General features: G+C 43.0%; 1 protein-coding gene across 1 annotated transcript; it reads right to left on the bottom strand.

Moving 5' to 3' along the window:
* Nucleotides 1-4,032: 4,032 nt before the first annotated feature.
* On the bottom strand, nt 4,033-4,794 carry LOC145503574 (apolipoprotein F-like). The gene has a single exon (XM_081483335.1). The coding sequence runs from the start codon at nt 4,792-4,794 to the stop codon at nt 4,033-4,035; it is 762 nt and encodes a 253-aa protein (XP_081339461.1).
* Between the last annotated feature and the right edge of the window lie 7,529 nt (nt 4,795-12,323).

Below are 12,323 nucleotides of genomic sequence, written 5' to 3'. Positions count from 1 at the left end.
TCCAAGATGAAGATAACTCCAATATAAAGTAGGTGTGTGGGTAACATGGTCCTAAGGCTGCCAAGGTCAGTCAAAGACCAGACACACTCAGAGGCTCTGGACTCTGTCTTAAAAGCAATGGGGGAACTATCAAGCGCTCTGGACAAGGAAGTGAAAGGATAAAACCTATGTTTTAGAAAGATAACTCAAATGTGCATGGGAACTCTGTCATGTTCGACTCTTTGCCACCCCCTGGACTGTAACCCACCTGGCTCCTCTGTCCATGGGATTTCCTAGGCAAGAATACTGGAGTGGGTTGCCACTCCCTTCTCCAGATATATTCTCAACCCAGGGATTGAACCCTGGGGTTCCTGCATTGTAGGCAGATTCTTAACCACTGAGCCACTTGGGAATCCCAGATCACTCAAGAGGGAATGTGAAAGATGAACTTAGGAGAAGGGGAGATGGAAGAGAGGAAAATAAGCAGGACAGCTGCCACAGGAATCTCCATCAGAGATGACGAACAGCAATGAGCAGGAAGAGATCTAGAGGAGTCAAAGTTAAGAAACTTTGGGTGGTTTATATATAAGGGTGGTGTTTGGGGGCTGAGGGGAGGAGGAAATGGGGAGTTAATGTTTAATGCACAGATTTTCAGTTTTGCAAGATGAGAAAGTTCTGGAGATGGACTGCACAACAACATGAACACAGTTCATAGTTACAGGCCCGCTATTGAACTGTACACTTAGAAATGGTTAAGATGGCAAATTTTATGATATGTGGTTTTTTTTTTTTACCACAATTAAAAAAAAAACTAAACTGGGAATTTCTTGGTAGTCCAATAGTTAAGACTGGGTACTTTCACTGCCATGGGCTCAGATTCAATTCCTGGTCAGGGAATTAAAATCCCACAGGCTGTGTAGCATGGCTTAAAAAAAAAAAAGTAAACTAAAAAAAGAGGAAGCAAGAAAACAGTTTTCTTTAATTTTAAGTTCCGTTTTTATAATGAAGAGGGCATTTTTTTTCAAATTGAGTAGACTCACAGGATACCAGAAAATAGGTGAAAAAAGACTCATACTTAATATATTAGTGTGCCAGGGCCGCCATAACAAAATACCATAGACGGGGTGATTTAAACAAAAGGAATTTATTTCTCACGATCTGGAGGCTAAAAGTCCAAGGTCAAGATGTTGGCAGGTTTGGTTAATTCTGAAACTTCTCTCCTTACTTAGCTTGCAGATGGCTGCTGTCTTGCTGTTCCCACACATGACCTTTCCTCTATGTACACGCATTTCTGGTGTCTCTTCCACTTCTTATGACCCCAGCCCCATTGGATTACAGTCCCACTCTTATAATCTCATTTAACCTTAATGGTTAATGGCCCTCTGCCCTCTCCTTAAAGGCCCTCTGCCCAAATACAGTCACATTGTGGGTTAGGGCTTCAATCTATGAATCTATAAACTGAATCAATAAACAATTCAGTTTATAACACTTAGAGACATTATCATGTAATACCAAGAATAAAAACTGTGAATAAAAATGTAAAACATGGAAAGAAAATTCAGTTTCTCAGTTGTACCACCCACATTTCAAGCACCTGGTGGACACATGGGGCTGGTGTCCACCATACTAGACAGTACAGGTAGAGGATATTTCCATCTTCCCTCAAATTTCTGTGGGATAGCAGTGGTCTGGAAATTGTGGCAGAAGTCATAAAACCCCTAAGATTGCATTTTAATACACCCCTTGGTTCCTCTTCCCTACCTTAATCAGAGGGATCATCCTGATCCCAACTGTCTGAAATTTCAACACGGACTGGTAAGATTTATGTAATCTCTGATTTTCAATGTCTGGATTAGCACATTGATGAAAGACTTGCTGGCCTGGCAGCATTCTTGCTCCTGGGGCCATCTGATCATTGGGAAATCTCAATTTATTGCAGTACCCAGACTCTGAAAGAATAAAGCAAACATGTATATGTCTTAAGGAGTCATATGATTTTATGACGAGAGGAAAAACTTTTTGTTTGTTTGAGGTACTTTACTTAGCACGAATACTGACAGACTGACATAATCATAGTTGAATATTCCATTCCATACCTGAGGATTAGGATAAGGGAGTCAGTGACAATTTTAAATTCAGTTTAATTCCTTCTGTGCATAACCTCTTTATTTATGTAAAGCATAAGGTTTCTAGGAAAAGTATCTAAGTCATGGCCCTTGAATAAGGCCCCAAATGAGTAGGAGTTGAGTTCACTTCTTCAGGAATCTTGTCCTCCGAGGCCTTGATTGTCGTTTGTCACCTCTGGGTGATTCATGTCTGTACTGCCTCCCAAGCCCTCCTCCCTAGTCTCTGATAGAGGGATATTTGCCTCTTTTTCATAGTAATACTAGATCAGCTACTGAATCTCAGCTTTCACTGCAGATTTAAGCACAGAGCTCACCAATAGCCCCTGGTCCCCTGACAACCTGGGCATGATCTATGGCCCCAGGTCTATGGCCCCATCTCAGCCTCACTCTTCGGGTCGTTGTAGTTCTGAGCAGCAGAGTACAAAGCTATGTTTGACTTTGTAGATTCCCACTCCTGGCGACAGCTGGACCACATTGTACATATGCTGCTCTTGCTCATACTAACTTTCTAGAGTAGAGAAGGCACATCTTTCTCTCCTGGATAAGGCTGAACTCTGCCTAATAACTGCAGTAGAGACCAGAGCACTCCCTGGGAGGCCCCTCCCTGAGCTACTGTCCATCTAGCACCTTGTTTTTGATTGAAAAAAACTTGCTTGGCTTTCATGTCATCTAGGTTACAAAGATGAAGCTGCAGGGGCTAGGGATCAGCCTGGTGATCACCTTGCTCCAGGGACATTCTTGGCAGAGGACAAAATGGGTAAGGTCAGGCAGGGACTTTGGGAGTAGAGCCTGGCAGAACCAGGAGCCTGAAGAGGGTGGCTGGATCCCCAGAGATGAGGAAAAAGATACCAGGATCTTTTCTGGGCTCCACATGAAGTGAGAACCACAGGGTAGAGCAGGAGGCACTCAAGGAGCAGGTCACGATGGGTCTCAGTGATGCTTAGCCAGATCAGACTACACTAGAGTAGAAGACAACATTCACACGGTTTCCTTTGGGCTGTGGTCTGAAGGAGCCCAGGGTTCAGTTGGAAGATATCTTCCCCATCAACTCCCAGCCTCCCTTCCTTTTCAGTTTGGGGCCAGGGAGTAGGGAATGGGACTCAGTTGCTCTTCTTGGTCTCCCCATCCAGATTACCAGGGGCTTTTTCTGCTTCACATGGCCATGCAGGCATCGGCCCCAAACTACCGAGAAGTGAAACTGCTCTGGTAGATCTAGGCTCACTCTGCCCAGTTCTCCACCCCATGAGGAGGAAAGTTGGTTGCTTTCCCCAACAATCAGCAAGGGACATGCCCTATACAAATATTTGCCTGTTTGTATTGACTGCTCAAACCTTGTCCCTCTGTTACATACTCAGTTTCAAAATACATTGGCACTTTCTATGGGTCCCTGCCACATTCTACCTCCAGCTCACAAAAGAAGCTATGGAGGGAATTCCCTGGTGGTCCAGTGGTTAAGTCAAGAAACCAAGATCCCATGTGATGCGACACCAAAAAAAAAAAAAAAAAAAAAAGCTGTGGAGACCCAGAGTTAAAAGAGATCAAATAACTGTGATTCTGATCCAGAAGCAACATTTAATTTCTCTTTTCAGTTTAAACATGAACACAAACAAGTTACAGCATCCAGTTGGGAATTATAAGGTGAAAGGTAGATAAACGGGGAAAGATTACAATATCCTTCATGTCTAGTATGTAATACATCCCCAGTACCTGACAAAGAGAAATTGGGGAAAAAAATAGAGACTGGGACTTATTAAGAGAGGGGGCAAAGCTGACTCTGGTCACATGGCTTTTAGCATTGGGATCAAATGAATAGATACTTCTGCCCTAAGCTGTCTCAACATTTCTAACTACCTGTTGTGCCCAGTCCTTGTACATGATCCTATCAGAGACATTTGAGAAAGGAAATAGGGTGCCTTGGAGGCCTTCCCTATCCAAAAATATTCTGGACTTGCGTCTTTATGAATTCCACTACAATGTGCATCAGAATGGTTATGAAACGCTTGATAAAGTACAGCTGATCTTGTATAGGCATTGTGAAGTCTTTCATCTCAGGGCTGTTCACTAGCTGGTTGCTTACTGCTTGCAAATGCTCCCAGGACTCATCCGTGCACTTCTGGGTGACATCAATGGCAGCAGCCTTAAACCCTTTTACAAGCTCAGTGTTAGGGAGCTTCTCAGCAAATTCAGCTGTCATTTTTGCTGTCTCATAGAGCACCCACCTATCTTCCTGCCTACATGCCTCCGGAAGGGTAACTGAGCGCTGCACCCGCCTAAGCTCCCCTGGGGATCCTCCCAGATCCTTCAGAATGACCTTAACTTTGCCAATCCCTTCTTCATTGTGCTTTTTGCTCTCACGGATGAGGGTTTCAGTGGTGTCCTTTCCTCCTATCTTGACAAGCTGGAGCTGCAGGATGTGAGCCTCAGTTGTGCAACCAATCTCTTCCAAGACCACCTCCAGAGCTAAGTTGGATAGGTACTCCGGCAGAGGGGCTAAGGAGGAGGCCACATGCAAGAGATCTTGGCAAGTTTTAGGGTCTGGTAGAAGGATCTGGTTGGAGAGCAGATTCAAAGGATGCCCAGTTTCAGAGATAGACGGCTGGAAGGTCAGGACCCCTTCCTGGGCATTTCTTGGGAAGGCAGCCACTGGGGACAGCAAGACACAGCAAAGGAGCAGCCCAGCCTGCATCATGGTGGGTCAGCAGAATGGCCCTGCTGGAAAGAAGCAGTGCTCAGACTAGGAACTGGGGAAAGGCTTGGGATGAAGAGACTCCAGGATTGGTCAGAAATTGGAAATGTCTCAGCCCTTGGAAACTTCAGTCGCCCTGGACGTCAGAACTTATGGGCTGTGGGAGATATTTACCTGCTTCTGGAAAAAAAAGAAGCCAGAGGAATGAGATGATCTGAACACGTCCTTTGCCTCTGTGCCTCTCTTGATCTGAATGACCGCTTTCTAGATCTGACCTTCTCTTTATCTCAGTCAAAACAGTTGACCCCTCTGAAAACAGTGAAGGACATAACCTTCACAAATATTTATCTGCCTCTTCTTAGTTCAGGTTTGCCCTTACCTTTGCCCCGAAGCTGAAATCAGGTTTCTCCCTCTGTGGATACTGCCTCATATCCCTCTCACCCTAGGATTTCTATAGACCTAAACTTAGATCAGGAAAATTTCCTCTGTGTCTTCTGGGGAAGAGGGAGGTGAAAGGCACCAATCCCAGTGATTTCTGGATAGGAGACACCAAAATAGTTCTTTTAAATTATTTTTTATTTTCTAATTGAAGTATAGTTGATTTACAATGTTGTGTTAGTTTCAGGTATATAGCAAAGTGATTCAGATATATATATCTGAATTATACATATATTCTTCAGATTCCTTTCCATTAGAGGTTATTACAAGATATTGAATACAGTTCTCTCTGCTATATAGTAGGTACTTGTTTATTGTACATACAGTAGTGTGTATCTGTTAATGCTAAACTCCTAATTTATCCACTCCTGCCTTACAGTTTCCCTTTTGGTAACTGTAAGTTTGCCCCAAAATACTTCTTATTCAGTGGACTTAATAGGTAGAGAAATAGAACAATAGAATCCACCAGCAAGTCAGACCAAATAAGAGCAACTTCTCAGTTTTTACATTAATTCCAGTGCAGTTCCTTAATTAAGCGTGTCTATTACCTTACTACCCCTTTCTAAGCCAATATCAAAATATAAGGAATTGGGCTTCATTTCTCAACCAGGGGTCTAGGAGAGAAACTGCAGTCTGAACAATAAGGAACGATGGCATATGGTACCTCCTAAAACTGGTACAAAGCCCACGTGTGATCATGGCATCAAGGTTTCTCTCTGGTTCCATAATCCACCATGGCACACAGCCAAAGGGAACAGATCAATGAAGGGATCCCAGGTCTCTCCTATCTTATTTACTCCTCTCAGTCCCAGGAGGGCCCCCTAATAAGCAAGAAGAAATCAATCCCTAGAATAAGAGAAGTAAGTCTTTGGGGAACTACAGGGACACATTCCTAAAACTGGGAGAACCAGATGTAGAGGTATCCAACACTGTTGCCTGAAATTCTTGGATCCTAAGTCCACAGGGAACCTCAAGACTCTATTGCTTCTGTACAGCTCAGTTAGGTCTTTGGATCCTACCAAATTCTCCCGTTTCTGACTTGAGTTTCCCATTCATGCTGGACTTCCAGTTCTACATCAAGTCATCCTCAATATGACAATTACTTTTCCTTGAAATTGCTTGCATTTCCAACTCTGGTGTCTTGGGGATGACAGGGGAGAGAGAATGTGTAAATGTGTAGGGGATGGAGAGCGGTGGTTCATTTGTCTCCAGGACTGAGGAGAGGAATGACAGAGGGATGAAGACAAAGTCTAGTCCCTCCAATCGGACTTCCTGCCTATGCTCCTGTCCTCGTCCACTACCTGTTCCTTATCAGTTCCCATTAGATATCACTCCTTGAATGATGGGGTTTTTGTTGTTTTAATTAACAGTTTATTTTTGGGAATTCTTTGGCTGTCCAGTGGTTAGAACTCCAGACTTCCACTGAAGGGGGCACGGGTTCAATCCCTAGTCAGGGAACTAAGATCCTGCAAGTCACACAACGTGGTCAGTAAAATAAAATAAAATGGCTCAAGAAATTGAGTAAAAAAAAGTTTATTATTTTAGGAGAAAAACTGAGTAAGAACTACAGAATTTACAAATATTCTCTTTTCCCCAGCCCCTAAGTTTCCCTATTTTTAACATCTTCCACTGGTGTGGTACTTAGTTACATTTGATTGTTATATTATTAAAAACATTATGTATTATTATTATTACCTAGGTCCACAGTTTACATTAGGGTTCAGTTCTTTGCATTTGCACAGTTCTATCAGTTATACCAAATGTATGTCATAAAACTTTACAGTATCATACAGAATACTTCCACTGTCCTAAAAATCTTGGGTGCTGTTTTTAGTTGCCAATCCCTATCAGCCTGGCCTTCAAAAGCCCCTTAGAACAGCATGGTTTAGACATAAGTAATTAGTAGCAGTCTTGCTATTATCCCCTTGGGACCCCAGACCTGCTCTCCTTTTGCTGGCTAACAGGAGGGCCCTCAGGGCTTGCCCTAAAGAGACTTCAGGTTCCAGCACTGGCTGACGCTTTCTTTCTCTTCTGAGTGACTCAAAGAAGCATCTAAAATACTCAGGGTTCAGCATATGTGGACTCCACAGGAAGTTTTCCTATAGGGTGAGAGAAGTTGAAAATGCAGTAGAGTGAAAGAACCAGATTGTTCTTTCTAAATCACCAGATTATTAGTATTAAGGACTACTTTATTCTTAATTCTGCATGGGTGAAGATCAGTAAGCATGGTGACTCACATGTGAAGTGAAGTGAAAGTCACTCAGTTGTGTCCAACTCTTTGCCACCCTATGGGCTATAGTCCATGGAATTCTCCAGGCCAGAATATTGGAGTGGGTAGCCTTCCCCTTCTCCAGGGGATCTTCCTAACCCAGGGATCGAACCCAGGTCTCCTGCATTGCAGGCGGATTCTTTACTAACTGAGCCACAAGGGAAGCCCATTATTTACCTAGGCCTCTCCCTAATTTGAACAGTTATTTCTGAATCTCACTTCTACTCTACCTCAGCTGGAAACAGAAGAGGGCCAGAAAGCTAATGGTTTCCAAGAAAAGGGAAGGACATGACATTTGCAGTGTTTACTCATCTTTCTTGCCCAGTCTTTCCCTATGCCCCATGCTGACAGACTGACTTTTCCTCCCTTTGTGTTTCCTGCTTCTTCCTGATGCAATTTTTTTAAAAGTTTGGCTGTGTAGGGTCTTAGTTGCAGCATGTGAGATCTTTTGTAGTGGTGCACGGATCCTCTAGTTGTGGTGCTCAGGCTTAGTTGCTCAGTGGCCTGAGGGATCTTAGCTCCCTGACCAGGGACTGAGCCTGTGTTCCCAAGTTTCAAGGTGGATTCTTAACCACTGGGCCACCAGGGAAGTCCTCTGATGCATTTTTTTTTTTAATAATTTGAGGTATAGTCGATGTACAATAAAAAATATATGACATAGTAATTCACAATTTTGAAGGTTATTCTCCATGTCAGTTCAGTTCAGTCACTCAGTCGTGTCCGACTCTTTGCGACCCCATGAATCGCAGCACGCCAGGCCTCTCTGTCCATCACCAACTCCCGGAGTCCACCCAAACCCATGTCCATCGAGTCAGTGATGCCATCCAACCATCTCATCCTCTGTCATCCCCTTCCCTTCCTGCCCCCAGTCCTACCCAGCATTAGGGTCTTTTCCAATGAGTCAACCCCTCGCATGAGGTGGCCAAAGTATTGGAGTTTCAGCTTCAACATCAGTCCTTCCAATGAACACCCAGGATTGATCTCCTTCAGGATGGATTGATTGGATCTCCTTGCAGTCCAAGGGACTCTCAAGAGTCTTGTCCAACACCACAGTTCAAAAGCATCAATTCTGCGGCGCTCAGCTTTCTTCACCGTCCAACTCTCACATCCATACATGACCACTGGAAAAACCATAGCCTTGACTAGACGGACTTTTGTTGGCAAAGTAATGTCTCTGCTTTTAAATATGCTATCTAGGTTGGCCATAACCTTCCTTCCAAGGAGTAAGCGTCTTTTAATTTCATGGCTGCAATCACCATCAGCAGTGATTTTGGAGCCCAAAAAAATAAAGTCTGACGCTGTTTTCACTGTTTCCCCATCTATTTTCCACGAAGTGATGGGACCAGATGCCATGATCTTAGTTTTCTGAACGTTGAGCTTTAAGCCAACTTTCACTCTCTTCTTTCACTTTCATCAAGAGGCTCTTTAGTCCTTCACTTTCTGCCGTAAGGGTGGTGTCATCCGCATATCTGAGGTTATTGATATTTCTCCCGGCAATCTTGATTCCAGCTTGTGTTTCTTCCAGCCCAGCGTTTCTCATGATGTACTCTGCATAGAAGTTAAATAAGCAGAGTGACAATATACAGCCTTGACGTACTCCTTTTCCTATTTGGAACCAGTCTGTTGTTCCATGTCCAGTTCTAACTGTTGCTTTCTGACCTGCATACAGGTTTCTCAAGAGACAGGTCAGATGGTCTGGTATTCCCATCTCTTTCAGAATTTTCCACAGTTTATTGTGATCCACACAGTCAAAGGCTTTGGCATAGTCAATAAAGCAGAAATAGATGTTTTTCTGGAACTCTCTTGCTTTTTCGATGATCCAGCGGATATTGGCAATTTGATCTCTGGTTCCTCTGCCTTTTCTAAAACCAGCTTGAACATCTAGAAGTTCACAGTTCACGTATTGCTGAAGCCTGGCTTGGAGAATTTTGAGCATTACTTTCCTAGCGTGTGAGATGAGTGCAATTGTGCGGTAGTTTGAGCATTCTTTGGCATTGCCTTTCTTTGGGATTGGAACGAAAACTGACCTTTTCCAGTCCTGTGGCCACTGCTGAGTTTTCCAAATTTGCTGGCATATCGAGTGCAGCACTTTCACAGCATCATCTTTCAGGATTTGAAATAGCTCAACTGGAATTTTATCACCTCCATTAGCTTTGTTCGTAGTGATGCTTTCTAAGGCCCACTTGACTTCACATTCCAGGATGTCTGGCTCTAGGTGAGTGATCACACCATCATGATTATCTGGGTCGTGAAGATCTTTTTTGTACAGTTCTTCTGTGTATTCTTGCCACCTCTTCTTCATATCTTCTGCTTCTGTTAGGTCCATACCATTTATCTCCTTTATCGAGCCTATCTTTGCATGAAATGTTCCTTTGGTATCTCTAATTTTCTTGAAGAGATCTCTAGTCTTTCCCAATCTGTTGTTTTCCTCTATTTCTTTACATTGATCGCTGAGGAAGGCTTTCTTATCTCTCCTTGCTATTCTTTGTAACTCTGCATTCAGATGGGAATATCTTTCCTTTTCTCCTTTGCTTTTCGCTTCTCTTCTCTTCCCAGCTATTTGTAAGGCCTCCTCAGACAGCCATTTTGCTTTTTTGCATTTCTTTTCCATGGGGATGGTCTTGATCCCTGTCTCCTGTACAATGTCACGAACTTCTGTCCACAGTTCATCAGGCACTCTATCAGATCTAGTCCCTTAAATCTATTTGTCACTTCTACTGTATTGGAGAAGGAAATGGCAACCCACTCCAGTGTTCTTGCCTGGAGAATCCCAGGGACGGGGGAGCCTAATGGGCTACCATCTATGGGGTCGCACAGAGTCGGACACGACTGAAGCGACTTAGCAGCAGCAACTGTATACTCATAAGGGATTTGATTTAAGTCATACCTGAATAGACTAGTGGTTTTCCTACTTTCTTCAATTTAAGTCTGAATTTGGCAATAAGCAGTTCATGATCTGAGCCACAGTCTGCTCCCGGTCTTGTTTTTGTTGACTGTATAGAGCTTCTCCATCTTTGGCTGCAAAGAGTATAATCAATCTGATTTCGGTGTTGACCATCTGGTGATGTCCATGTGTAGAGTCTTCTCTTGTGTTGTTGGAAGAGGGTGTTTGCTATTACCAGTGCGTTCTCTTGGCAAAACTCTATTAGCCTTTGCCCTGCTTCATTCTGTACTCCAAGGCCAAATTTGCCTGTTATGCCAGGTGTTTCTTGACTTCCTACTTTTGCATTCCAGTCCCCTATAATGAAAAGGACATCTTTTTTGGGTGTTAGTTCTAGAAGGTCTTGTAGCTCTTCATAGAACCGTTCAACTTCAGCTTCTTCGGCGTTACTGGTCGGGGCATAGGCTTGGATTACTGTGATATTGAATGGTTTGCCTTGGAAATGAACAGAGATCATTCTATCGTTTTTGAGATTGCATCCAAGTACTGCCTTTCGGACTCTTTTGTTGACCATGATGGCTACTCCATTTCTTCTAAGGGATTCTTGCCCACAGTAGTAGATATAATGGTCATCTGAGTTAAATTCACCCATTCCAGTCCATCTTAGTTTGCTGATTCCTAGAATGTCGATGTTCACTCTTGCCATCTCCTGTTTGACCATTTCCAATTTGCCTTGATTCATGGACCTAACATTCCAGGTTCCTATGCAATATTGCTCTTTACAGCATCGGACTTTGCTTCTATCACCAGTCACATCCACAGTTGGGTATCGTTTTTGCTTTGGCTCCATCCCATCATTCTTTCTGGAGTTATTTCTCCACTGATCTCCAGTAGCATATTGGGCACTTACTAACCTGGGGAGTTCATCTTTCAGTGTCCTATCTTTTTGCCTTTTCATACTGTTCTCCATTTAAATAAATAAATTCTCCATTTAGTTATTATAAAATTACTGCCTATATTCCCTGCTCTATACAATATATCCTCGTGGCTTATTTTATACATAGAAGTTTGTACCTCTTAACTCTCTACTTCTAGATTACCCCTCCCTCTTCTCTTTTCCAACCAGAAACTAGTTTGTTCTCTATAAACTGAATCCATTTTTTTTTAACTTATATACTCACAAGTTTACTGTATTTTTAAGATTCCATATACATGTGATACGGTTTTTGTCTGACTTATTTCACTAAGCATAGTACTCTTCCAGTCCCTCCATGTTATTGCAAATGGCAGAATTTTATTCCTTTTTGTGGCTAAGTAATATTCCATTTCAGTTGAGCTATTTCAAATCCTGAAAGATGATGCTGTGAAAGTGCTGCACTCGATATGCCAGCAAATTTGGAAAACTCAGCAGTGGCCACAGGACTGGAAAAGGTCAGTTTTCGTTCCAATCCCAAAGAAAGGCAATGCCAAAGAATGCTCAAACTACCGCACAATTGCACTCATCTCACACGCTAGGAAAGTAATGCTCAAAATTCTCCAAGCCAGGCTTCAGCAATACGTGAACTGTGAACTTCTAGATGTTCAAGCTGGTTTTAGAAAAGGCAGAGGAACCAGAGATCAAATTGCCAATATCCGCTGGATCATCGAAAAAGCAAGAGAGTTCCAGAAAAACATCTATTTCTGCTTTATTGACTATGCCAAAGCCTTTGACTGTGTGGATCACAATAAACTGTGGAAAATTCTGAAAGAGATGGGAATACCAGACCATCTGACCTGTCTCTTGAGAAACCTGTATGCAGGTCAGAAAGCAACAGTTAGAACTGGACATGGAACAACAGACTGGTTCCAAATAGGAAAAGGAGTACGTCAAGGCTGTATATTGTCACTCTGCTTATTTAACTTCTATGCAGAGTACATCATGAGAAACGCTGGGCTGGAAGAAAC

Source organism: Giraffa tippelskirchi, chromosome 4 (assembly GCF_054371585.1).
Source record: "Giraffa tippelskirchi isolate mGirTip1 chromosome 4, T2T-mGirTip1v1.2.pri, whole genome shotgun sequence".
NCBI lineage: Eukaryota > Metazoa > Chordata > Mammalia > Artiodactyla > Giraffidae > Giraffa > Giraffa tippelskirchi.
The sequence above is the reverse complement of the archived record's forward strand: the minus strand, read 5'-3'. Positions and strand labels throughout refer to the sequence as shown.